The sequence below is a fragment of the Muntiacus reevesi genome, chromosome 4 (genome assembly GCF_963930625.1).
Source record: "Muntiacus reevesi chromosome 4, mMunRee1.1, whole genome shotgun sequence".
Classification (NCBI taxonomy): Eukaryota; Metazoa; Chordata; class Mammalia; order Artiodactyla; family Cervidae; genus Muntiacus; species Muntiacus reevesi.
The window spans coordinates 151,926,474-151,952,978 of NC_089252.1; the positions used below are offsets into that span (position 1 = coordinate 151,926,474).

Here is a 26,505-nt window from a genome sequence, read left to right on the forward strand (position 1 = left end):
AATTTTGTAGGCTAAAAATATTTCAAAATAAAAACATAAGATTTGTAATTCAAATCAGCAAAATATTTCAAGTATTGTTTATGTTGGACATGCTGTCTTAGTGACTTTGCTATCACAAAATACCATAGACTGGCTTATAAACAACAGAAATGTATTTCTCACAGTTCTGGAGCCTGGAGAATCCAAGATCAAGACGGCCACAGATGCAGAGTCTGGGAAGAGCCTGCTTCCTGGCTCAATGCCAGTCAGCTTCTTACATTGTCCTTACTTAGTGGAAGAGGTGAGGGAGCAATCTAGGGCCTATTTATTAAGAGCACTAACCCCATTCATGAGGCCTCCACTCTCATGACCTAAACCCCTCTCAAAGATCTCCCTCCAAATGCCATCACACTGGTGATTAGGTTTCAACATATGAGTTATGGAGAGACACAGGCATTCAGTTTATAATACATGCCTATGTAGCATCTGTCTCCTACCTCTAAACTCTCTTAACATTCTTATTTACCTTTTGAAGTATATTTTGTTCCAAATTTTGATGTGTCATTCAGGCATCCCAAATCTTTCCTCCCCAACCACACACATCCTCTGAAAATGAAAGCTCCTCAATCCATTTATAAAACTCAGAAGTTTGTAAATACTAAAATACAAGACCCTGTACAGAGTGAGGGACCATGCAACACATATATACTAATTTTAAAAAAGAAGAGAAAGTGCTTTTCTGGAGTTTCATTCTTATTCTAAATAACAATGAAAAGAATAGTCAAAGACACGGCTTTTCCAGCAGTCATGCACGGAGGTAGGAGCTGGACTATAAAGAAGGCTGAGGCCCAAAGACACTTTGATGCTTTCAGATTGTGGTGTTGGATAAGACTCTTGAGAGTCCCCTGGACAGCAAGGAGATCAAACTAGTTAATCCTAAAGGGAGTCAACCCTGAATATTCACTGGATGCTGACGATCACTTTGGCCACCTCATGTGAAGAGCCCACTCACTGGAAAAGAGCCTGATTCTGGGAAAGATTGAGGGTGGGAGGAGAAGGGGGCAGCAGAAGATGGAATGGTTGGATGACATCCTGACTCAATGGACATGAGTTTGATCACACTCTGAAAGATAATGAAGGACAGGGAAGCCTGGCATGTTGCAGTACATGGAACCACAAAGAGATGGCTACAACTTAGCAGATGAACTACAACAACAATACTGGTATAAGTTTTTTTAAATGACATTTTATATTTAAGAAAACAACATAATGTCTAATACCTATATGCAAAAGTTCCCCTTCCTTATCTGAATCAAAGAATGTTTAAAAAGTCAAGATATTACTTCTCAACTATGTCCTTCCATAATTGATCACCGTGAAATAAAGGATGGCCCGCCAAAGTCACAAGTGCTTGGTTAACCTCCAAAATGGTGCTGGTTTGTGAAATCTGATAAAAACTGAAATTCAGGAGAACTGATTACAAGAAAGCAACATGGAGTAGAAGAAGCGCAGAGATGACAGTGTAATTGGCAAATAGCAAGGTAGAGAGTGTACGTGTCCTAAGTCACTTCAGTCATGTCTGACTCTTATTGACCCTAGGGGCTATAGTCCACCAGACTCCTCTATCCATGGGATTTCCCAGGCAAGAATACTGGAGTGGGCTGCCATTTCCTCCTCCAGGGGTTCTTCCTGACCCAGGGATGGGAACCAAATCTCCGGCATTGCAGGCAGATTCTTTGCCACTGAGCCACCAGGGAAGCCCAAGGTGTAGAGTAAACGTGGGCAATCCTTTCAAGAAATGTGAGCTGAAGAGGGAGAGAGTTGGAAAAGGTTACAATACCTGGTATTTGTTTTCTTCTTAGAACTTATCATTATTTATCATTTTTATTTGCTTATTTATTTCTACCCAATCAATAATCTACTTGGTAAGAAAGACAGCAAATCATGTGAGACAAGAACTATGTATGTTTCCTGTTCAGTGTTGCAGTCCCAGTAGAATGCTTAATACAGTCAATAGTGTGTCATTCGCTCAGTCATGCCCGACTCTTTGTGACTCCACAGACTGTAGCCCACCAGGCTCCTCTGTCCATGGAATTCTCCAGGCAAGAGTACTAGAGTAGGTTGCTATTCCCTTCTCCGGGGTATCTTCCCAACCCAGGTTTGGTCTCCTGCATTGCAGGCAGATTCTTTACCGTCTGATGAATAAATGAATGAAACAAGCTTGCATGTTTTGTTGATCATTCCATAGCAAAGCTTTGTTCATCTTACACATGGAGACATTAGTTCTTGTTTGGTTTCTGAAATGTGGGTCACTCATATGCCCAGCCATTGTGATCAGATTTTATTTAACCTTTAGGGTAAATAAAGGACTTCCCTGATAGTTCAGTTGGTAATGAATCTGCCTGCAATGCAGGAGACCCTGGTTCTATTCCTGGGTCGGGAATATCCGCTGGAGAAGGGATAGGCTACCCACTCCACCACTCCAGTATTCTTGGGCTTCCCTTGTGGATCAGCTGGTAAAGATTCTGCTAGCAATGCAGAAGACCTGGGTTTGATCCCTGGGTTGGGAAGATTCCCTGGAGAAGGGAAAGGCTACCCGCTCTAGTATTCTGGCCTGGAGAATTCCATGACCTGGAGAAATCCATGGGATCGCAAAGAATCAGACATGACTGAGCAACTTTCAGTTTCACTTTAGGCCAAAAATACACATGTGAGAACAAACTTAGTCTCATCTGATCCAACACTCGCCTATATATGCTATCTCTAGTTCATCAGAAAGCTTCCCAGGTGCAAGAACAAACATCAAAGCAGTTCAGTCTTTAACGTGGTTAATGCATCCATCCCTACTTCTAAAGAGAGAAGGTACAGGGAGATCTGCCCAGCAGGGGAAAATGTGGGGAAAGGATATTCTGAAAACAAGAGCTGGCATTAAGGAGCCAGAACTTCTGGGGGGAATTCAGAAAGAAAGAAACTGAACATGGGTGGGGACTGTCACAGGCCTCAGCTTGTCTTGGGTGAACCTTGCCCTGTATTCTTTAGCTGCCTTCGTTCTGATCAGTGGCTCATGAAATAAACAATGATTCGTTTCCAGTTGATAACAGTAAAAGATCTGCCTTGCAGAGAAAGTTGAAGTATTATTTAGCAGCAATTCCTGGTTTGAAAACCAATCAATTGTGAGTTTCTAAGAGTGGCTCGCCCATCTCAGCACTGAATGTGGACCAAAATGAATCGTGGGTGCTAATAACCAGCTATACTTGGTGACACTGGGACTTTGGTGCTGTTCAGCCTGCAAAAAGCTGACGGACAGTTATGATGGAAGCAATTTAAATAAAGATTGACAGCTCTTCTGACATGCTAATTATCTCCTGAATAGGAAACTTTAATTCTAACAGGTAGGTTTTGACCAAAGTCCACAAAAACAAACACTTTTTTTTAAAAGAGGACTATTATGCTAGCAAAGACAGTTTAAGACATTTGTACTATGGCACTTTGTATATAAATATATATACAGGATGAAGATAAACACCTCAAAATATTCCACTAACAGTTATTAGGGAAATAGCAAGAGTGAAGATAATATTTGGGCTTTCTAATAGGTAGAGTCATAGAAATACTTGGAGCTTTGTTAATATGAAAGACTTGCATTTTTATTCTATTAGAGAAAGTGGGATGGGGCACATTCATGAGAAGGAAGGAAAAGACGGGCAAGGGTTCCTATACTGCTGAGATGAATTGAGTCACTACACTTGGCTAAATGCTCCTTTTTTTCTTCTAGAATCTATTGTTTCTATTTTAATTTTGTGCATTTATACTATTATATGTGAACTCAAGGACCTTAGAAAACATGACCTATACTTTAGAAATGTAATAAGTATGACTTAGGCCTCCCAGTCCAGGGGAGCACTCCATTTGACCAGTAAATTTAAAACTGCAGAGGAATAATTCTGTTCCACCAATAACTGTTACACAGAAAAACTATGCAGTATTTCCAACCCACTATTAAAGGGCATTTTCTTTCAAAGATTTATGAGTCAAAGGATTGTTCCTGGGCTCACTCAGGTTGCTATTCCAGGCTTAGCAATTAAAATAAAGGCCGATAATAGGGAGGTTCATGCGTGCTAAGTTGCTTCAGTTGTGTCTGCCTCTTTGTGAGCCTTATGGACTGTAGCCTGCCATGCTCCTCCACCCACAGGATTCTCCAGGCAAGAATACTGGAGTGGGTTTCCATGCCCTCCTCCAGGGGATCTTCCCAACTCAGTGATAGAACCCACATCTCTTACTTATCCTGCACTGGCAGGCAGGTTCTTTACCCCTAGGGCCACCTGGGGTACTTCCCATAAGAGGGAAGTACTAGTAAGTAAGACAACACCAGTTTATTGAATTCCTCTTCCTTAAACTTAACTCACCTTTAAGAGATGAGGGAAAGATCCTAAATTTAAAAATTTCAGGGTCAGTGTGTGGCTAATGTTAAATCACTCTGGAAACATATCCCATGCTATTTTAATTGACTTCTTAGTGTAGGTAAAGCACATAATTTGTAACCAAGATGATTTTTTAAAAACTGAAAATAAACATTTCTAAACATTTTTCAGAAAAAAACTCCTACGCACTATCAGTCTTCTTATAAACACATCAGTTAATCAAAAAGTCAAAATATTTCTAATTATCCTCATCATTTTCAATGAAGTCTTCTGTCTGAAGAAATTTTCAGTAATGTCACAGAATATCATAGATTTGACAGTCCTCACCAAAGTAGTCAACACGACAAGGGTATATTCAATGCTTACTGTGTACCAGGAACACAGTCCTAGGGACATGGTAAGATGCTGTTATGACCTCAGGTAATGTGATCTGAGCAGAAATATGCAGAGAACTGAGTCACCATTTGACTTTAATGCATTTCTTTAAACTTTTAAAGATTTTTTAAATTTAAAACTCTATTAACTATTTATTCTCTATCTTCCTACTAAAACATGAAAATAACAAACAGTAAATTGTCACCACAGAATGTAAGAGATTTTCATTCAATACCTGGGCAGCAAATAATTTGAAATGAGCTCTATCTCTTGGGGGAAAAATGAATATGCTCTGGATGAAACAAATACATTAATAACCAAACCAGTAAACTACATTTAAATTTTCCTTGGAAATATTGACGTTTAAATATAAATGTTCCTCTAGTTTTCTCTCTCATCCTCTGAATCTCCTCATTGTTCCTCTTTCCTCCACTTGTAAACACAGGTTGACCCTTGATACAAGAGAGGTGCAAGTCTGGAATCTATCAGCAACATTCCAGAAACCATTCTTGTCAAGCTCATCACTGATGGTAATTTTAGAGTGAAGTCCCATTGACACTTTGCATTTTGATATTATTTGATATATCACCAACATTTCACTGTTGACATTACTGTCTCTTGACATTCTCTTTTCTTGGCATCCATGACACACCTTTTTTTTGAATTTTCATTCTTTTTTGTCCCTTCTTTCTCTATCTTCTCTGCAGATGCCTCTTCTGCCTATTCCTAAATAAAAGAGCTTTGCAGGTTTATTCTAGCGGATCTTTTCACTCTGTGTGTGTGTGTGTGTGTGTGTGTGTGTGTGCACGTGCGCATGCACAGCACAAAGTCACTTCAGTTGTGCCCTACTCTTTGCAAACCCTATGGACCATAGCCTGCCAGGCTCCTCTAACCATGGGATTCTCCAGGTAAGAATACTGGAGGGGGTTGCTATGCCCTCCTCCAGGTTATCTTCCTGACCCAGGAATCGAACCCATTCTCTTACGAGTCCTGCCTTAGCAGGCACTTCTTTACCTCTAGCGTCACCTGGGAAGCCCTCTTTTTATTCTACACCCACTCAAACACTGTATATATGTAGATAATGACATCTACAAAAGTATAAAAATGTAAATCAAAATATAAACGTTAGTTGTATTTTTGTCTCAGACATCACTCCTACTTCATATCCATATAGAGAACTGCATACTAGGTATCTCAATTGGTACATCAAGTTCAACATGCTCAAGTCTAGATTCACTATACCTCTACTTAAGACTTAGTCCTCCACCAGGATCTCTTGTCTCAGTGAGTACCATAATTACCTTTTCAGTGGCTCAAGCCTAACCACTCAACAATACCCTGAACTCCCTCTGCCTCACCTCAATCCACATACCTAACGAATCATCATGTTTCTGGCTACTCCTTATCCTGGATGACATCTCACTCCTAGGTAAACCATCCCTATAGCTCACCTCAAACTATATCACAACACTTACACCTTGGTAGGTATTTCCTCCTACCACCATATTTCTCACAGGACAGAACAGTATGCTGTCAGAGTCCTTATTTTCTCTTTCAAAGTTGTATTCTCAGCATCACAGAGAGCACCTGGTGCTCATAACACCAGTTGTAACATCTGCTGTTGTTCAGTCGCTCATTTGCGTCCAACTCTTTGCAAGCCCATGGACTGCAGCACACCAGGCCTCCCTGTCCTTCACTATCTCCCAGAGTTTGCTCAAAATCATGTCTGTTGAGTCAGTGATGCCATCCAACTATCTCATCCTCTGTTGCCCACTTCTCCTCCTGCCCTCAATCCTTCCCAGCATCAAGGTCTTTTCCAATGAGTCACCAGTTTGCATTAGGTGACCAAAGTATTGTAGCTTCAGTTTCAGCATCCGTCCTTCCAGTGAATATTCAGGGTTGATTTTTTTCAGGATAGGATGGTTTCATCTCATTGCTTTCCAAGGGACTCTCAAGAGTCTTCTCCAGCTCACAATTTGAAGGCATCAGTTCTTTGGCACTCAGCCATCTTTATGGTCCAACTCTCACATCTATACATGACTATTGGAAAAACCATAGTTTTGACTATAGGGACCTTTGTCAGCAACATGATGTCTCTGCTTTTTAACACTCTGTCTAGGTTTTTCTTTGGAGAAATAAATGGCAACCATTCCAGTATTCTTGCCTGGAAAATTCCATGGACAGAGGAGCCTGTGGACTACAGTCAGACGTGACTGAGCAACTGAGCATACATAGGTGTGTCATAACTTTTCTTACAAGGAGCAAGTGTCTTTTAATTTCATGGCTGCAGTCAGCATCCCCAGCGATTTAGGAGCCCAAGAAGATAAAAGCTGCCATTGTTTCCGTAACATACCATCATACCAGGTAAAGAAAACTGGTAACAACTGACACAAAATGGTGAGCAATGAAGCCAGGACCGAAAGCCAGGCAACCTGCTCCAGCTGTGCTGCTAACCACTTCTAACCATATTGCACCCAGTGCTTAAGCGTTTACTTAAATAAGTTAATGAGAATAAGACTTTTGCTTAATTCAGCAAAATTATGTCTCAAAGGGCATGGGTATTAATGCCCAGGCATAAATATATGATTGAGAGTTAAATCCCTAAGGCATAAATATAAAATTTATTTTTTACGTGAAAATCACCAAGTGATATAACACATCAGTCTGACAAAACAGTAATGCAACATCAATCATCTATTTATCCAGCAGTAGGAAACTCAACATTTAGCAAGAAAATCAGGTGAAGCATATCCTTGGATCCATCCACTGTGAAGATTTAAATGGAGCCTGTTAACTTAGTGTAGCGTATAAAGTGAAGGTGACTGATTCAATAGGTACAGTTACATGACCTGGGCTAAAAATGTTCTATTTTTCCTCACAGAGGCAGCTTTTAATTAAAGATATACAATTGCATAAAGAGACATGTTGAGGTGGAAGGAAGGCTGAAGGCAAAAAGACAAAATCCATCCTGAGAAAAGATATGGGCTAATTTATTACTTGGGAAGTGAGGCAAAAAACTGTGCATACTCTAGTTGCCCCTGGAACTTTTCATGAATTATTGTCTACTGCAAAAATTTTGCTATAATGATGATGGAATTATACAGAACATATTAAATTATAATTAGTATCCTCTCTATTAAAAATCAATATGCAGTACTTTTCTAGTTAAAAATGTAGAGTCAGAGAATCTTGAAGTTTGATGAAAATTTTAAGTGATTTACCTTTTTTCTCATTCAATGTGAAAATCCTGTATAGCATCCCTGAAGGATTATGTAGTCTTAGCAGGAATACTTCCACTGATGGGGAATTTAGCAGTACATCAGGCAGGCTCATTCACCACTCAGAGGCTCATGTTATTAGGGCATTCTTTCATACTTGGACCTAAATCTGTTTCATGGGACTTAGACTCATGAACTCATACCTTAGTCCATTTGGGCTGTAATGGCAAAGTATCACACACTGGGTGACACATATACACCAGACATTTATTTCTCACAATTCTGGAGGCTGGAAGTCCAAGATGAAGGTATCAGCACGGTCAAGTTTGGTGAGGCCCTCCTTCCTCATTATAGCTGGTGCCTTCTCAATGTGTCCTCACATGGTAGAATGGGCTATGGTCTTTTTTATAAATGCACTAGTCCCATTTCTACCGGCACCACCATCACCACCTAAGCACCTCTCAAAGGTCCCACCATCACACAGGGCATCAAGAGTTCAACATAGGAATTTTGGAGGGATGCAAACATTCAGACTATAGCAGTCCATATTCTGCTCTCTCATTGGAAAAGACCCTGATGCTGGGAGGGATTGGGGGCAGGAGGAGAAGGGGATGACAGAGGATGAGATGGCTGGATGGCATCACCGACTCAATGGACATGGGTTTGAGTAGACTCCGGGAGTTGGTGATAGACAGGGAGGCCTGGTGTGCTGCGATTCATGGGGTCACAAGGAGTCGGACATGACTGAGTTACTGAACTGAGCTGAATCATTAAATACAGAAAAAATGAAATGCAATCTCTTCTATGCAACATAGTAGAATGGAAGAGGTCGGTTATACCCAGACACACACAGCCACACACTATGCTTTTCAAGTCTAAGCATCTAACTAACCACAGGCCGCAGTTTTTACCAAATGCTTTGGCACTATAACATCCTCACTGCCAGCTTTCTAGCCTCCATCATTGGTTTCCTTGCCATTTTCTGTCCAGCCCTTAAGACAAAAATGTTCACTTTCTGCTGTGACAGCAATCCACTTTTTAGCATACATCAGGACACGCTGGTTTTGTTGCCCTATCAAACATCCCCAAATCTCAGTGGCTTAACATCTGCAAAGACCTATTCCTTACTCACACTACACGTGTTAAGCATGCTGGCTCTATTCTGGTCATTCATGGAGCCTGAATGACAAGGGCTCCAGCTAGACACAAAGTCCAACACTGGCTACCAGGAAAGGAGTCATTTGCAATGCTTCTCATTGGCAATTAAATGCTTCTACTTAGAGGTAACGCATGCCTCTTTCACTCACATTTTAATTGGTCAAAACAAGTCATGTGATCAGAGGGCTCAGAAGAGTGCAATCCTCTTAATGTGTCTCCAGGGCAAGGAACTGAAGTATCTGTGAAGCCCGAATGACCCACCAGCTCTCCCAATTTCTTCTTCCACTGATTCTCCTACTAATTACAGAAGAGGGTCTTCCCTTATTTTTTAATATAAGACTTTGGGAAATATCTTTGCAACCTGTTTTCTCTCAAAGCATATAAATTGTGTCTCCGGAGTGTAAATAAAGCAGGGAGATAGAAGCTAACATAAATATTATACTACTTGTTATTTTATGTCCATGTTTATGTACACATTTACTTCGGATACAGGTGAGTGAAAATAGGCTTTGGGTATCCCTTGGAAAATAGAACAGTATGTGGCATTAACTTGGGGCTTCCCTGATGGCTGAGACGTAAAGAATTATCTTGCAATGCAGGAGACCCGGGTTCAATTTCTGGATCAGGAAGATTCCCTGGATCAGGGAATGGCTATCCACCCCAGTATTCTTGCCTGGAGAATTCCATGGACAGAGGAGCCTGGAAGGCTATAGTCCATGAGGTTGCAAAGATCAGACACAACTGATCACATACACATTATGGCATTAATTTAGGATTTAGATTTTAAATTTTTATTCTTTGTAGTTAACAAAATGCCTGGGAATGGGGCTTTGGAAGGGTAGTTCTATAGTCTGTCCGTTTGCATTTAGTATTTTCAAACCCACCACAGTTGAATCTCCTGCAAGGCTTAAAGGCCCATGAAATACACCTTTGCACATTTACTGAAAGAAAGAAGAACCATTTCCTCAGGTGTAGAAACATCTATCACTAAGAATCAAGGAAGAACTTAGCCACATAGTTGCAAATGTATACTTTCTGACAGACTCAGAAATGTGAGGTAAAGCAGCTACATAGAGGTAAAAGGTAAATTTACCACGACATAATTGCATCTTGTAATGTTTAAACTCTGGCACATAGTCACACTGCAACTTATAAAGGCTTTCCTTTGCAAAATTTCTTTACTACAGATTTCTTCTTTTCTTTACATAAATTCATCTCTTCTTAACTAGGGAAAAACCAAAAAAAAAAAAAAATCTCTTTTTGAATGGGTAACACAGAGTATGTAAAAACTATATTGTATTTCATTTAAAACCTTGCCAATGATTTCTATATTTTTATCTCCTAGAGCTAAAAAAAAATGTTCTTTATACTTGCTAAATCCCTTTTATCTGAAAAGTAGAAGCAAAAAGGGATATTTCTTTGCTTCCCACATAATTCCCTTATTCACCTTTTTACGTCAGATTTTCCTTTTTAAAAACCATGAATACTGTTGTCAAGATAATCTGACTGTATATAATGGATAAAATAGGAAAAAACATGTTCAAAGTGCTATTTAAATTTTCCTCCAGTTGTTTTATGCTCTCCATGCTCTGAAACATAACAACGAAAAATCATCTCTCAAATATATTATCTAATAAACAAAGTGTGTGCTAGTTGCTTAGTTGTGTCTGACTCTGCAACCACAGCCCGCAAATAATCAACGGGCTGCCGTTGAAGATACATTTAATAATACAAAATATCTGTAAACACAGTAAATGGATTTAAAAAAAATAAATATCTATCTTAGCTATTTATTTTTGGCCACTCCAAGGGGCATGTGGGATCTTAGTTCCTTGACCAGGGATTGAACCCACGTGCCCTACAATGGGAGCATGGAGTCTTGACCACTGGACTGCCAGGGAAATCCCCCACAGTAAATGGATATTTTAAAAGAGACATAACCCATAAACACTTTCGATATTTGAGTTTATCTCCTTTTAAATCATGATTCTTAAAATCCCTGTACAGAATTCTATAGGGTAGAATGATCTTCCAGAATTTCACACTCTTATTTAGCACCATTACCTAAAGAATGATTAAGGATAATCATTTGGAATTTGCACACCAATGTATCCTTGGTTTTTCTAGAGATAGTCTAGTGTAAAGATTAAGAACTGGAGCCTTAAAGTCAGAGACCTATACGTATAGTAATAACACTTACTTATAGGATTATCAGGATGAAACGAATAAATACTCAGCACAGAGACTGGAGCAAAACATACCTTCAGTAGATACATGCTATAATTATTATATTATATATTATCGGGTCAAGCAACATGGGGAGCTTACAAATAGGAAAAGATATAAAGTTAAATGCATCATAAAAATAGGCCACACTTGACTCATAAGACAAGTTGTGAATAAACATCTACAAAATCATATTCATTTTTATATTATTAAAAAATCTATATTTGTTTACTTGCTAATAATTGAATTCAAAATACTATATATCTAAAGCAACATTTAGTAATATTGCTAAAGCATAAAGATAGCTTAGAGTGTATACTTTCCTCCAAGTACTTAGTGACCACGATTTTTGTAGTCTGTACATGAAAAAAATAAATAAATAAACCCTCTGAATTAAATCCAAGAATAAAGAGATTTTATTTTTTCTTTTTGAAATGCAGGTAAACAGCATGCACTTTATGCAATTTATGAAGTTCAAATTATCATCAATTACCAGGCTTCTGAGTGTCAGAGTAGATAATTTTTCACACATCAGGTTGAATCCCCGCGCTTGGGCAGTGTCACACAGACTGGTGAATGCCCTTCTTGCTGTTTCTATATTCTTACCATTTCTGTCTAAGCTTGTTCAAATATATATAAATAACATTGACTCTGCAAAAAATCAAAGTTCCATAAGACATGGATTGTTTTCTCATTGCAATAATTGGGCTGGACAACTAAAGGAAATTACATAAAGAAGTGCCAATGAGCCAGATGCGAGCTGTAGAGAATTTCCCTCCCTGTACGATTTCTTCAAAGCAAAATTACATCCTGTCAAAAAGCTGGAAATTCAGCATTTACTGAATTTTATATCAGATTTCATTGAATATTCTAGCTTGTTTTTACTGAGTCAAAAACCTACTTACCCCTGATAAAATCTTATTTGCTTAACTGTATTAGTAAAGGTATCTCTTGTAAATGGGTATATGCAACAATGTGTAGGCACAAAGTGATTAGTTAGAATAATGGTTTTCATCATTTTAATGATGGAGTATAGTGTCAACCAGAAATGCCTCTCTAGATAGAATTCTATATATGTATAGAAAACTAAATCCAACTCAAGTCCTTTGTGAATGAGGCAAGGCACAATCAGTAAATGAAACAGTCTCTTACCAGAATAAAATGATCCTAACATTTCCTTTCTTCCAGAAAGCTCTTGCAGATTTTCCCCAATCAGGATAGGGTTTGTCCTGAAGCATCATATCCGTGACCTGCAACAATGAAATAAACTTTTTAGGCACTTTCATAAATCTTCCATTCAGCTTATATATATATATACATATATATATATACACACACACACACATAAATGATATATATATATATATATAATCCACATTTTGCTAAGAATAAAATATGTATTTTAACATTAGAACACATGCAGAGACAAAAATTACAAGGGTATATGTCCTTCAGTTAAAAGTTTTCACAGTTCTTTTGACTTTACATAATGAATGAGCATATTTAAGGTCATTCAACATATCAAATAGTGATATTCTTTTAAAAACATCCATCCAGATGATCTTATATAAAGAAGCATCTTAAGATACTGCTAATTTCTCCATACAAACAGAAACACAATATTTAAATTAAATGCCATATTCTTTTAAAATGTGTCTAAATCAGAAACTCCAAAATTAAAATATTTCCTGATGTGTTGAGATTTTTACCTATACTACTAGTCAAAACAGGGCGTCTTTTTTCTCCCTCTTCCCTTTCAAGGATACAAACCCTTTAAAAAATATATTTACTCATCTATTTCGCTGCCTCGGGTCTCAGTAGCAGCACGTGTGACCTTGTGACATGCACGCTCCCCTCTAATTGTGGCACACGCGCTAGTTGCCCCGAGGCATGTGGGATCTTAGTTCCCAGATCAGGGACCAAACCCATGTCTTCTGCTTTGGGAAGTGGATTCTTAAAAAATGGACCACCAGGGAAGTCCCATGACTTGAACCCTTTTTATGGCACATGTATTCTAATTATCCAGCATTTTCTCAAAAACGTTCCGCCTCTTTTTCTCACACGCACCGATCCTGACATCTTGGGTAAAGTCACATCACCGCTGTGATGTTTTCCCTGTTCCTTCCAGCTGTGGTTCTTCAGTCCTTCTTACATCACATACCCCTTTCCACCTTCTATTTTACTCACTTATGTACTATTTCCCCTCTCTTCTCTACATTTTAAAATTCTTGAAGGGGAAGATTTGTCTTTGCTTCCCTTTTAATGTCTAAGAATCTTTTACATAAAAGACTTCAAAATATTTGCTCAAAGATACAAGGAAATCAATTGATACAAATGCATGCTTGTTTTTACAAATGCATTAACAGCAAGATTGGGGTAAGAGGTTAAGAGGTAAAAACTCCCATATATAAAATAAATAAGCTAAAAGGATATATTGTACAACACAGGGAATATAGTCAATATTTTATAATAACTTTAAATTGAGTATAATTTATAAAATACTGAATTATGTTGTACACCTGAAACTAATAAAATACTACAAATCAACTATACTTCAATTTTAAAAAGCACAAAAATGCATTAACAAAGTAAACTGCTCACTGGCCACATCTCCTATTAATAGTTTCAGCCAATATTAAAAATAATCATAAGCAAATAACCTACTACAAAAGTATTTTTAAAAAGCTTATAGAGATGGGGAATCTACTTTTTCTAATAAAAGAAAATGTATTTGTGTATGTACACACACATGTTCCTTTTTTCACAAAATATACCTTCCTTTTAAGAGAATAGTATTTCATTAATTATATATTTAATTGATAGAGTTCAAATTCAAACAAAACAAATTCAAAATTAAGAAAATATATAGGATGAAATTACTGAATTGAGTAAGGAAGAATTTTCATCATCCATTAAAATATACTTTTTCTTGCTCTTTAAAGTGTTAACATTACATTTAAGTGTGACTTCCAACAATGATTTGACTGGAATGGAATGGGTGAGATTTAATCATTTATGATGAAAGATTTTGACTGGGTGGAGAGAGGATGTTCTGGATCAGTGACCCCTTCAACACTACTGGAATTTCTGTGGAAGGCACACCAGTGCTCAAGCAAGGCCATCTTGACGTACTATATATCTAAGAAATGGTCTCTAGAAACACTCACCGGCATGCTAGTGAGTAAGATGCAATCAGAACAGACAGTGAGGAGCCCAGTGTCCAGGAAATATTCACTCATTTCTTCCTTATAGTCTATTTTCAATATCACTTCTTGGATAGAACTCCCAAGCTTCTCTTGGTTGAGGAGAACCAAAGCAAGTTCATGGACTGTCACTGAGTAACACTGAATTTATTATACCTTTGTCTAACTCAGGGCTTATACCAACTGTGTGTGATGTGGTTTTATTACTGAATCTGAAGATTTAAGCATAAGTAGTCTTAATGTAAACTTTCAGTTCATTTCTTTAAATTGTTAATGACTTTGATAATTGTGAATGCAAGTAATATTATGAATTCAAAAGGAAAAACACTTGTTTCATCTACTTTTAAAGGAAACGTATTTATTAATGACTTAATATTTATTATTTATTTTCTTCATGACACTTTACAATTACAAGATTTTATTTTCTCACTCAGACTACTACCTATAGATTGTATCTGCAATCAAAAAAGATTCATGATATTTAACAGAATGAACAAAGGGAAGATGATAAAATAAAAGCGAACCATGAATCAAGTGAGTTACATGCTTACTAGAAAATGAGTAAAGACAAAAGCAGAGACATTTAAATTCCATATATTCTTGGGCATAAAAAGTTTTATATCTTAACTCCCCTTGAGGAAAGAATTGCTATTCTTCCAAATATAATGACTTCATCCACTATTCCTTCATAACCGTCTTGAATAACAATTCTCTTGTCAAATTTTATTTTTTACAAAACCTCAAGGTTAAGTAAATAAATACTTAAATAAATATCTCATGTTTCACCAGTTTTGTAACAGATTTAATTAATTCTGTTCAGCAATATTTATCCTGTTTCAGAAAGTGGCTGCATGATAATAAATATTTTCAAGGTACAGAATGATTACTGGGTGGATTTTATTCAATTTTCAATGTTTTCTCCAGGGCACTTTCTGGGAAATACTTATTATATTTTCTAGAAGGAGGCAATCTGCTGATATACACCAATTATTACAGCAGCATGTTTTGTAAAAATGACATTCAAGGATAAAGGCTTTTTTCAGGAAAATGGCAAGATGAGGCAAAGAACATTTTTCTGATGCCAGACAGCTGGTCTTTTTCACCCCCAGCTCCAACTCTTTATTTTAAGTCATATCATCAGATCAATGTCAGGTCACTTGCAGCTAAATTGGCAGGAGCAGAGACAGTCATTAAAGGGATGCATTCAATAAAGAAAAATCCAATTACCTTCTGCATTAGAGAAATCAAATTCATTTCTTGTGTTGGTCAAGGACAGTCTTTGTGGGAAAAGATGCAGGAAAGGGGGCGCTGAGGACAGTGTAACATAAATACAATGCAAAACTTGCCGATGCTTCTATCTAAGGAAGATTATTAGAATTTGAAATTGTGGGACTTTCTAAGCTGAGAGAGATTTCTTTAACTCTTTGATTTTCACAATTATTCCCTTACCCTTTCCTCTTTACTAGGTCTTGGCACAAAATTTAGAACTTCATTATGTTCCTTATTGCATTATGCCTTGAAGGTAGTCTTACTCAGTAGAATACAAGCTTATTTTAAGGTTTGATAAATGACAACCCACTCTTGTATGATTGCCTTTAGAATCCCATGGACAGAAGAGCCTGGCAGGCTACCGTGCATGGGTCGCAAAGAGTCAGACATGACTGAGCGACTTAACACTTTCATTTTCATTTTCTCTGTTAGCTGCACAGTCCATGGACTGTAACCTGCCAGGCTCCTCTGTCCATAGGATTTTCCAGACAAGAAGACCGAAGTGGGTGGCCATTTCCTTCTCCAGGGGATCTTTCTGACCCAGGGGTCGACCTCAGATCTCTTGCATTGTAGGCAGATCCTTTACCATCTGAGCCACTGTTCTTTATCTAAGGGCACATAATACATATTAACAGGTGTTATAATAATAACTGATGCTTTGTGATTGACATCTGGAACTTCTACCCAATCATTCTGCTTCCTGTGACTGTGCTGAATAACTGGATTTGGAGTCAAAGGGATTGACAATCAAATCATCATTTCCATAAAGACAAGACTATCATATATTGAAGTGTTAGAAAATGACAAAAATATCCTATAATGTTAAAAATATGCTATAGTTTAAAATTGCTGTTACAAAGTAAGGCAATGGAGGTCAGCAACCAAAGGCTGCAACAATCTAAGACAGTTTCCTGGAAGATTTGTGTAATATAACTGAGCATTCATTTGCATTTTAACATTCCCCAACTTTTCCAGTCTCATTTTCTTAGCCCAATTATACATGCAGGTTCTCAAATGTAGGTGGTGGTGGTGGTTTAGTTGTTAAGTCATGTCTTACTCTTGCAACACTATGGACTGTAGCCTACCAGACTCCTCCGTCCATGGGATTTTCCAGGCAAGAACACTGGAGTGGGTTGCCATTTCCTTCTCCAAACGTAGGTACTACATACAGTTTTATGTTTAGCATGTGATATTCCTAAAAATACTGATTTATTAGGGATACAATATCAAAACATAATAACAATAACTGTAGTTACATGGTGCCTCTCTTGATATAGCTGTTATGCAGTGAAGTATTATTTAAGGGATATAGTGCTGTTCTATTAAGCATATACATTAAGGGTATTAATGAATAAATATACACAAACAATTTGGCATTTTCATTTGAAACTTTTCTCTATTTAACCATATACCTTGAATATTATACAACAGAACATGCAAAGCTATTTAAATAATTTCTTCCTTTATTTTTCTCTCCTATATCTTATGAGTGTTCTACTAAAATATGTGGAGAAGGAAATGTTGAAGGATCCACCACCAGAAAAATGATACCACAAACCAGAGGAAAATTTTTATTAAAAAAAAATCTTAGTGAACTAATAAAATTAGAGAAATCATTTTCTTTATAAAATAAGGTTTCAAAGCAAGCATTTAGAGGGAAAAAAGAGAATTTAGAGAGGGTGGTGTAAGACAATAGAAGATGAAATAAAAGATGATAGGCTCAAGGAAAGACATGCAGAAGAGAAAAAGTAGAAGAATGAAAGTCAAATTGGAATCTCCAGAAACATTCATCAACACACCCAAAATCAAAGTACAGGATATGACTGAGGGAGTAAAATTGAAAAGAGGTGTAGACATCAAAGACAGAAAAAGTAAAACTACGCACCAAAGACTTAATAGAATAAAGACAGACTTGAATCTTTAGACTTTTAAAAGGCAAGTTGTGTCTAGAAAAGAGACAGACAACAAAAACTTAGCAAAATTATTACACTTAAAAAATAAAAAGAATAAATACTATAGGCTTCCAAGCAATAAAAAAATCCAATTCACTTGCAAAAAAAAAAAAAAATGGGGAAAAAATATTCAGGCTCCAGTTTTCTGATATTTCTCCTTGGTATCACTCAATAGTGTTAGGGTCACGAAGAATCAGACATGACTGAGTGGCTGAACTGAGGGCTGATTCACGTTGCTATATGGCAGAATTCAACACAATCTTGTAAGCGATTATCCTCCAGTGAAAAATAAATACAAATTAGGACTTCCATTGTGGCAGTAGATAAGAATCCACCTGTCAGTGCAGGGGACATGGGTTTGATTGCTGGTCCGGGAAGATTCTGTATGCCGCAGAGCAACCAAACCCATTCACCACAGCTACTCAGCCCATGTTCTAGAGGCCACGAGCCACAACCACTGAGCCCATGTATCACAGCTGCTGAAACCTGCCTGCCCTGGAACCTGTGCTCCGCAACAAGAGAAGCCACTGCAATGACAAGCCCAAGCGCCTCGACGAAGAGTAGGCCCTCTCACTACAAGTAGAGAAAGCCTGCTCAGAGTGATGAAGACCCAGCACAGCCTAATAAGATAAAATTTAGCACATATGAATATTAAAAATAAGAAAACAATGCCCTCAGTTCTAAGGAAAAAATTGTGATTCAGTAACTTCATATTCCATCTAATTACTGTGTGTGTTAGTAGCTCAGTCATGTGCGATTCTTTGTGACCCCACGAACTGTAGCCTGCTAGACTTTGTCTAAGATCACGGCATGTGGTTCCCACACTTCATGGCAAATAGATGGGGAAACAATGGAAACAGTGACAGACTTTATTTCCTTGGGCTCCAGAATCACTGTGGATGGTGACTGCAGCCATGAAATTAAAAGACTCTTGCTCCTTGGAAGAAAAGATTTGACCAACCTAGACAGCATATTAAAAAGCAGAGGTATTTCTTTACCAACAAACGTCTGTTGTCAAAGCTACGGGTTTTCCAGTCGTCATGTATGGATGTGAGAGTTGGACCCTAAAGAAAGGTGAGTGCCAAAGAATTGATGCTTTTGAACTGTGGTGTTGGAGAAGACTCTTGAGAGTCCCTTGGACTGCAAGGAGATCCAACCAGTCCATCCTAAAGGAAATCAGTCCTGAATATTCATTGGAAGGACTGATGCTGAAGCTGAAACTCCAATACTTTGGCCACCTGATACAAAGAACTCACTCACTGAAAAAGACCCTGGTGCTGGGAAGGATTGAAGGCAGGAGAAGAAGGGGATGACAGAGGATGAGATGGTTGGGTGGCATCACTGACTTGATGGACATGAGTTTGAGCAAGCTACGGGGGTTGGTGATGGACAGGGAAACCTGGTGTTCTGCAATGCATGGGGTCACAAAGAGTTGGACAGGACTGAGCGACTGAACTGAATTGAAATGTAAAGAAAGAATTTGATTGTAGGCTGCATTGTTCTCATGAACCTCCCCAAAGAATGTATTGTAGAAAAAAGTTCAGGCATTGGACATAGTGGAAAAACTCTAGCTACAGTGCTGGAAAGGTTGTTGAGGAAATTTGTTTGCAGGACTATGGTAAAAAAACTGCATGGCTTCTGATTAGAGATCAGAATGTACATGTATTCCCAAACCATAACAACATAGAAATGATATATGATGTAAGAAAGTACAATATTCTGATGTTCTCATCTGTTTTAGATGAGGGGAAAAGATATCATTTAAAGATGATAAATAAAATAGGGATTTAGGATATTTTGCAAATCAAGAAGTTAATAGGAAAAATAAGATAATAAGTACTATAAGGGGATGGAGGGGGAGACAGCAGAGGGAGAATAATCAGAAAAATAATTTTATCAACACTGTAGTCGGGAGTAAATAACATTGAAAGAAATAACAAAATACATCTATTAAAGGAAGTTTAATTATAAAGATAATAATCAGAAAAAATAGAAATCTTTTTATATTTCAGTAGTGTATGTGTTTTTGCTCAGTAACTCAGTCATGTCCAATGCTTTGCGACCCCAATGGCTTTAGCCCACCAAACTCCTCTTTCCTTGGAATTTTCCACGTAGGAATACTGGCGTGAGTAACCATTTCCTACTCCAGGGGATTTTCTCAACCTAGGGATCAAACCTAAATCTCTTGCATCTCCTGCACTGGCAGGCAATTCTTTACCACTGTGCCACCTGAGAAGCCCATATTTCAGTGAAAGTGAAAAGTGAAATTGAAGTCACTTAGTTGTGTCCAACTGTTTGTGACCCCATGGACTGTAACCTACCAGGCTTCTCTGTCCATGAGATTTTCCAGGCAAGAGTACTGGAGTGGGTTGCAACTATTACTGGACTTTCTTGTTATTTTCTTCCTTTTTATTCTTAATAACAGAATTCTCATACTGGTTCCTTTGGAATGGATTGCCATCTGAATGATGTGAGTTGTTCCCAGACTAGCATTCTGCAAGAGGCTCATGTTGAGGGGTGGCAGAGCCCTCTCCCAATCAAAACACCCATCCCCATGGAGAGAGTTAAAGCTTAGGCAGGAGGTCCAGGCCTTTGAGGAGGAAGTGAACATTCTCACTCATGCTTTCCTTAAGCCTTATGCACAATGTATCCTGTCCAAGAACTGGCCTTTCCTTAGGTCCAGAACTAATGACTACACAACACAATGCTTTACTCATGGAAATGCTTTTCTTAGGCTCTATGCTAATGATTTTAATTGTAACAAATGTTGCCTGGGAACCTGCTTCTCAAGACTTGTCCCCCTGATTACACAGCAACAGTATATCTCACCCAGAGACTTTCACCCAGAACCCATTCTCCCTGGCTAATCTAGTGTCAAAATTATCTGATGTATGCCCTGGGAAAGGACCTGTGGAATTTTTACAAATCTCGAGGTATTCTTTTAATCTATTCTCAGCAGCCAGCTGAGAAGTATATAAGGCTCATGCAGGCCAGTGAGGACCCCCCCACAAGTTAAAAAAAAAAGGGGGGGGGGCTGCTTAAACTAATGAGGGTGGGGACTCTACGTCCTTCTGGCGTCTATGTCAAAAGTTTTCTCTCCTGTCACTTTAAATAAAAGTTGTTTTTTTTCCATTTATTTTTATTAGTTGCTGCACAAAGCTCTGAGTGACTGAGACCTGTCTTTGGTCCCACTGTTAAATCTCCTTCGGAGACCACAAATCCAGCAACACCATTCAAAGTAAGCTATTACCATTATCCCAGGCCTTTCAGGGAGTACCACCTACCTTGGAGAACTGTCCTTTGCCATCTGAGCCTGAGATTAGGAGCCATCACATCTCCACTTAGCACTGTCTTGAAACATGGCTGACTGTCACTACATTTGGCAACCCTCCATCACAGATCAAGCATCTGATTTACTCCTCTTTAAGATAAAGTTAGACTCTTTGATACTTATACTCTACATTTTGAGTTCACTGTCTACATCTTCTATTTTAAAATAAAAATTCTATATTACTATTTAAAGTGATTATTAAGAAGCTTCTTTACAATGATATGTATTTTTGGCAATTTTGAGACCATCAAAAATAATTACTACACCTGTGATATACTTGTCTCCTTTTTTAATAGCATCTGTCAGATGACCTAAATAACATTCAAAGCTCACTTTTATTTAACATTGTTTTAGATTAATGCCTTCCCCAAATACAACTTTATTCAAAATAAAATAATTAAACACAATATGTGATTTTATAGTTATTTGAACATAAAGTAGGTTAAGATTTTCTTAGAGAGTATTTTGAAGAAAAGCTTTGCTTTATATTCAATATAGTATATATGCAGCAAAATTCTAATTAGGCTATCTGGCTACCTACATCTATCAGATAAGTGAAATTTGAAAAAGTGTTTAGTTGATGGAATGATAAGCATTCTGTAAGAGCATTAATAATTTTCATCTCTTAAAGATAATAATGCTAATCATTTTTCAGGAGTTTTCTCATGTCATGAAAATTAGAGCAAAATATGCCATCAGCAGGGACTTCCAAAGTGGCTCACGGGGTAAAGAATCCTCCTGCAAGCGGGGGATGCAGGAGATGCAGGTTTGATCCCTGGGCTGGGACGATGCCCTAGGAGAGAGCAAGGCAACCACTCCAGTATTCTTGCCTAGAGAATCCCAAGGACAGAGGAGCCTGGTGGGCCACAGTCCACGGGTCACAAAGAGCTGGACACAACTGCAGTGACCGAGCAGCACATATGTCGGCATGTGGCATGAGGATCTTCGTGGATTTCTACAACTATTTCTTAAACACTTGAATAAATGTCCTTGTATAATTGTTATTATGACCAAGATTTGTCTTTTGTTTGTTCATTTCTACTTCCTTGTCCAAGAAAGAAAGTAAATTGAGATGATCAGTAATGTAATAATTATCCACTAGAGCTGCAATATTCTTTCCCTGGCTTTACTGATGCTACTTTTATTTAGATTGAGGTATACCACACATATTAATTTGTACACACTAATTGTACAAAATTCTTTCGATGGAATTATGAGAAGCCAGTATTTGGTACTTACTAAGCATGAATAGTCAACTAATGCCAAATATTCAATACCAAGCAAATCCACATTTTGGCATGTGCTTTGAAATTCCCTACAGTGGTTCATTCAGGGACAGGATGAGAAGTTACAAAGTTCTATAAATTTGTAATATTGAAGGAACTATTTTTGAGGACTTTAGTTGCCCACAGAATTATGGTTCAAGACACACTGATTTACCAATAGCTAAAGCCAACATCAAAATGAGTGAATCTTCACATACCCAGGCCAAGAAGAAAGACTGCTTATCATTATGAGTAACATGAGCATGGCAGTGAGTAAAAAGTCATTGGTCACAAACCAGGAAATGTCAGCACTTAAATTGGACAGGAGGAAAAGATGGTGAGCGAGGCTCCAGTATTTCTTGAAAAATGTTCATTTTACTTCTATGTTTCTAAGAAGATTGATGGGAAATCCATGTTCATACTGCAGCCATATATCCCCAAATTTCTCCCACCATCATCAGAATTGGAGTAAGGGGTCTGACTCTTTTTTTTTTGCTTGATGTTTGACTGCTGACTACTTTTAAGCCTCACCATCCACTCTTCTCTGGATGGTAGAATATTCCTTTTCTTCCTAACCCTGTCCCTTCAGTGTTTGGGAAGCTAGGAAGATACAGAAGATATATAGTCAAGATTCCTAAAGAGGTGGAAAAGATCTTTATCAATGTCTGGAAAAATAAAGAAATAAAAAACAATTGCAAACAAGAAGGCTATTCAGTCTAAGATGCATGCTACCAAACATTATCCATGTGCATAATATATTTGGTTTATTATAAATGTATTTATAGATAAATTAAATAAGGACATGTGCTAATCATCTGCTTTAAAGGGTGCACAGGAGTACACTTCCATGTGCCTTATTTGCGGAGTGGCTACATTGTGTAATCCGGGGGGTGGTGTGTGGTGGCCTCTGGACATGGAGAGCGCCCAGCCTGTGTATTTTTATGTGGTATTCCTGTTTTATTGGTATCTCTGCATCCCATATAGCAAAGTATTATTTTCTTATCCTCACTCATAGGTCACTTCATATGGAAACAAAGTCTAAATGTGTTTCTTTGACACTAGGGAAATACTGTACCGTATAGGATAATGCATGCAGTTTTCTCCCTTTCACTGCCATCTGATCCCCACCGCACACACCATAACGCAGACACAGATACTCACATACAATCTGCCTTATACAACAGCACTTCCAGTTGAGAAAAAGAAAGAGCCAAAGTCCAACCAGGAAGCATTATGCATGTTCGCCGAGGTACATGAGCTGAGTATACAATTAAGTAAATGGAAACCAAGGATGAAAGTTTTCTAAATTACCTAGTGATGCCTTGAATGAATTGCTACAAGAGATATCTGAAAATCACTGGCAAACATCTATTGGTGAACATTAAACCTGGAATGTATTCTACAGCTTTTTAGAAGCACAACCAGGATTTCATAGAGCATGAATATTAATGCAACTGCTTATTATCTCCAATGATAGCTGCACTGCTTTTGTGATGTATTGCACCTTATTGCTGTATCCCTACTGATTTACAATGAGTCATGGGCTGTTTTATTATTAAGTAAGGAAATTAGGCATGTCTCAGAATATAGAAGCATTTAGAAAACGATACCTGAATAACTTGAATACAGAAATAGAGATAATCTAAAAGTACCTTTCCAGGCAAGGTCTGCAGAGTTCCCAACAGTGTGTTAACAGATGCAAAATAAATATGATGCGCCCCAGTACAAGTTGCTGTCTACCACACTGAATTATAATTTAGAAAAAAATGGGAAGAATGAAAATTACTACTGGTTTTTCTAAGCAAGAAGCCAACAGAAAAATATTTACACTATCTTCTGACATGCTATTCCTTATGAGTGGCTAAATTATTAAATGACAGTAGCTCAATATTACATGGTGAAGCATTTATTTTTGTTTTGTGACTTGAAAGAATTAGTAGCTTTCAGTTTCCAGACTTTCCTTATTTTTAAAAAATAGGTATTATTGTTACTAGAGAAATTAATTATACAAAATAGGCCATGTTACGATAGCTTTATAATTGGACATATGAGTGGAAGGCTGATAGAAAGACAAAGAAAAGATGCTTTCAGAAATGTGATTGTAAAAATCATTATTCATCAACAGCCCTTATATCACAGAAAGAGCAAATATCTCCTCTAAGGGAAAATAAAAGTCATTTTAAGGACCTCAGCACTCAAGTTTCCGAATGATATGTCTATGACAAGCTAGTTCTAATGCAGCTGGCTCAGTCTCCCAAACCCAGCACCATTATATAGCCTGCCAAATTGCTTGCATAAAATTTATTAAAATATTTCAGTCAACTCTGATAGGTGACAAATCTCCAGACCAGTAGGTTGAAAAGTTCAGTTGACTTAACATTTCTATTGTTAGTAAATAGTAAGTCCAAGAAAATGAACTTATATCAACCATCTGACATAACCATCTTCATCGGTTGTCCATATTTTCCATAAATTTGAGAGATTATCAAGTAAGGCAGCCACTGAGTTAACACACCTTATAAGTTAAAGCAAGCATTATTTCTATGCTCCGTTGTTGCCTGAAGACAGATGGACTGAATGTTGGGGTGACATAACAGCAAGCTCAGAATTCAAAAGCAGTGACCTAAATATGCATCTTTGCAATAGGATTATTATTTCAGCACTCATTGTCTAAAAGTAAAACTAAGTATTTTCATTTCTAATACAAGTAAAATATTGGTTTTAGGGCGTATTTTAAAATTAAACCCAGGAAGTATCCTTTAACCCAGCTGTTTTCTGTTGTTAATATGTCACATGCTGCTACATATTTAAGATGCTTTAATTAAAATTATTAAAAATTTTATTTATATCAAAGAGCATATTATGTAGATTATGGCATTAAGAATACAAAGACACAGGACAGCATGTTCCCACTACTTACCTTGGGAAAAACAGAATAAAAACAAAGACTCTTAAGCCCTCTGGGTACTCATCCCTAGTCAAATTACCTTAGGGTGACCACAGTTCTAAACTTTGTCATTTATAATTCCCATTTTCCTGTTTTTCTTTGTGGTTTTACATCATCTGGTTGTAACCATAAATATAATAAAATATTGTTTAGTTATCTATATTTTACATTTATAAACAGAATAATATAGCGTGCTTTTCTTGTATCTGGCTTTTTTCATTCATTTTGCTGATATTTATCTAGAATAAATACTTCAATATTTACTATATCTTCAATATTATACTTCAATATTTATTCAATATTGAATATTCAATTTATTCAATATATTTCAATATTTACTATATCTCTATTACTCATTTATCTTTCATTTTTCATATGGTTTATTTGTACCTTTTTTCTTTTAATTTTGATTAATCTCATAAAAACTTTTTAATTTTATTAGGCTTTCAAAATTTTCTTGGTTACTTTAATTTCTCTTATAGTACCTTAGTCTTTATTATATGAATCTCTGCTCATATATTTCTTCCTTATCTTTTAAAACTGATTCTCCTGTTTTTAATCACCCTAAGTTATTAATACTGAATACTTATTCATTTTCAGTATCTCTTTTTTAAACATATGTATTGATATTATGATGGTAGATGTATCAGTTACTAAATTCTGTCAATTTCTCCTTCATAAATTTTGAAGGTGTGTTATAGGGTACATATTAGTTTAAAATTGTTACACGTTCCTGGTGAATTCATTTTATTCATCACAACGTGATAACTCTTCTCAATCCTAAAAATGCCTTATTTTCCCTCCCAAACGTCCATTTAACTTGATATTGACACAATTATATCAATTTTATTTTGGATAGTGTTTCCCTAGTACATATTTTCCATTCCTTTACTTTCAAAATTTCTCTTTCTTTATATTTGAGGCATGAGTCTCGAAAACAGCATGTGGAAGACAGAATTCTTAAAGAAACAGGAATACCAAGCCACCTCACCTGCCTGCTGAGAAACCTGTATGCAGGTCAGGAAGGAACAGTTAGAACCAGACATGGAACAACAGACTGGTTCCAAAATGGGAAAAGAGTGTGTGAAGGCTATATATTGCCACCATCCTAATTTGATTTATATGCAGAATACATCATGTGAAATGCTAGGCTGGATGAAG

At 37.3% G+C, this 26,505-nt stretch overlaps 1 protein-coding gene across 5 annotated transcripts in view; it reads right to left on the reverse strand.

Annotated features, from left to right (window-relative positions):
- TMEM117 (transmembrane protein 117) overlaps window positions 1-26,505 on the reverse strand; it is a 596,659-nt gene that overhangs the window by 182,012 nt on the left and 388,142 nt on the right. For all 5 annotated transcript variants that reach the window (XM_065934576.1, XM_065934575.1, XM_065934577.1 and 2 more), the window contains one exon: window positions 12,530-12,627. In XM_065934576.1, coding sequence (XP_065790648.1) covers window positions 12,530-12,627 — 98 coding nt within the window. The remainder of the gene's footprint in view (window positions 1-12,529; window positions 12,628-26,505) is intronic.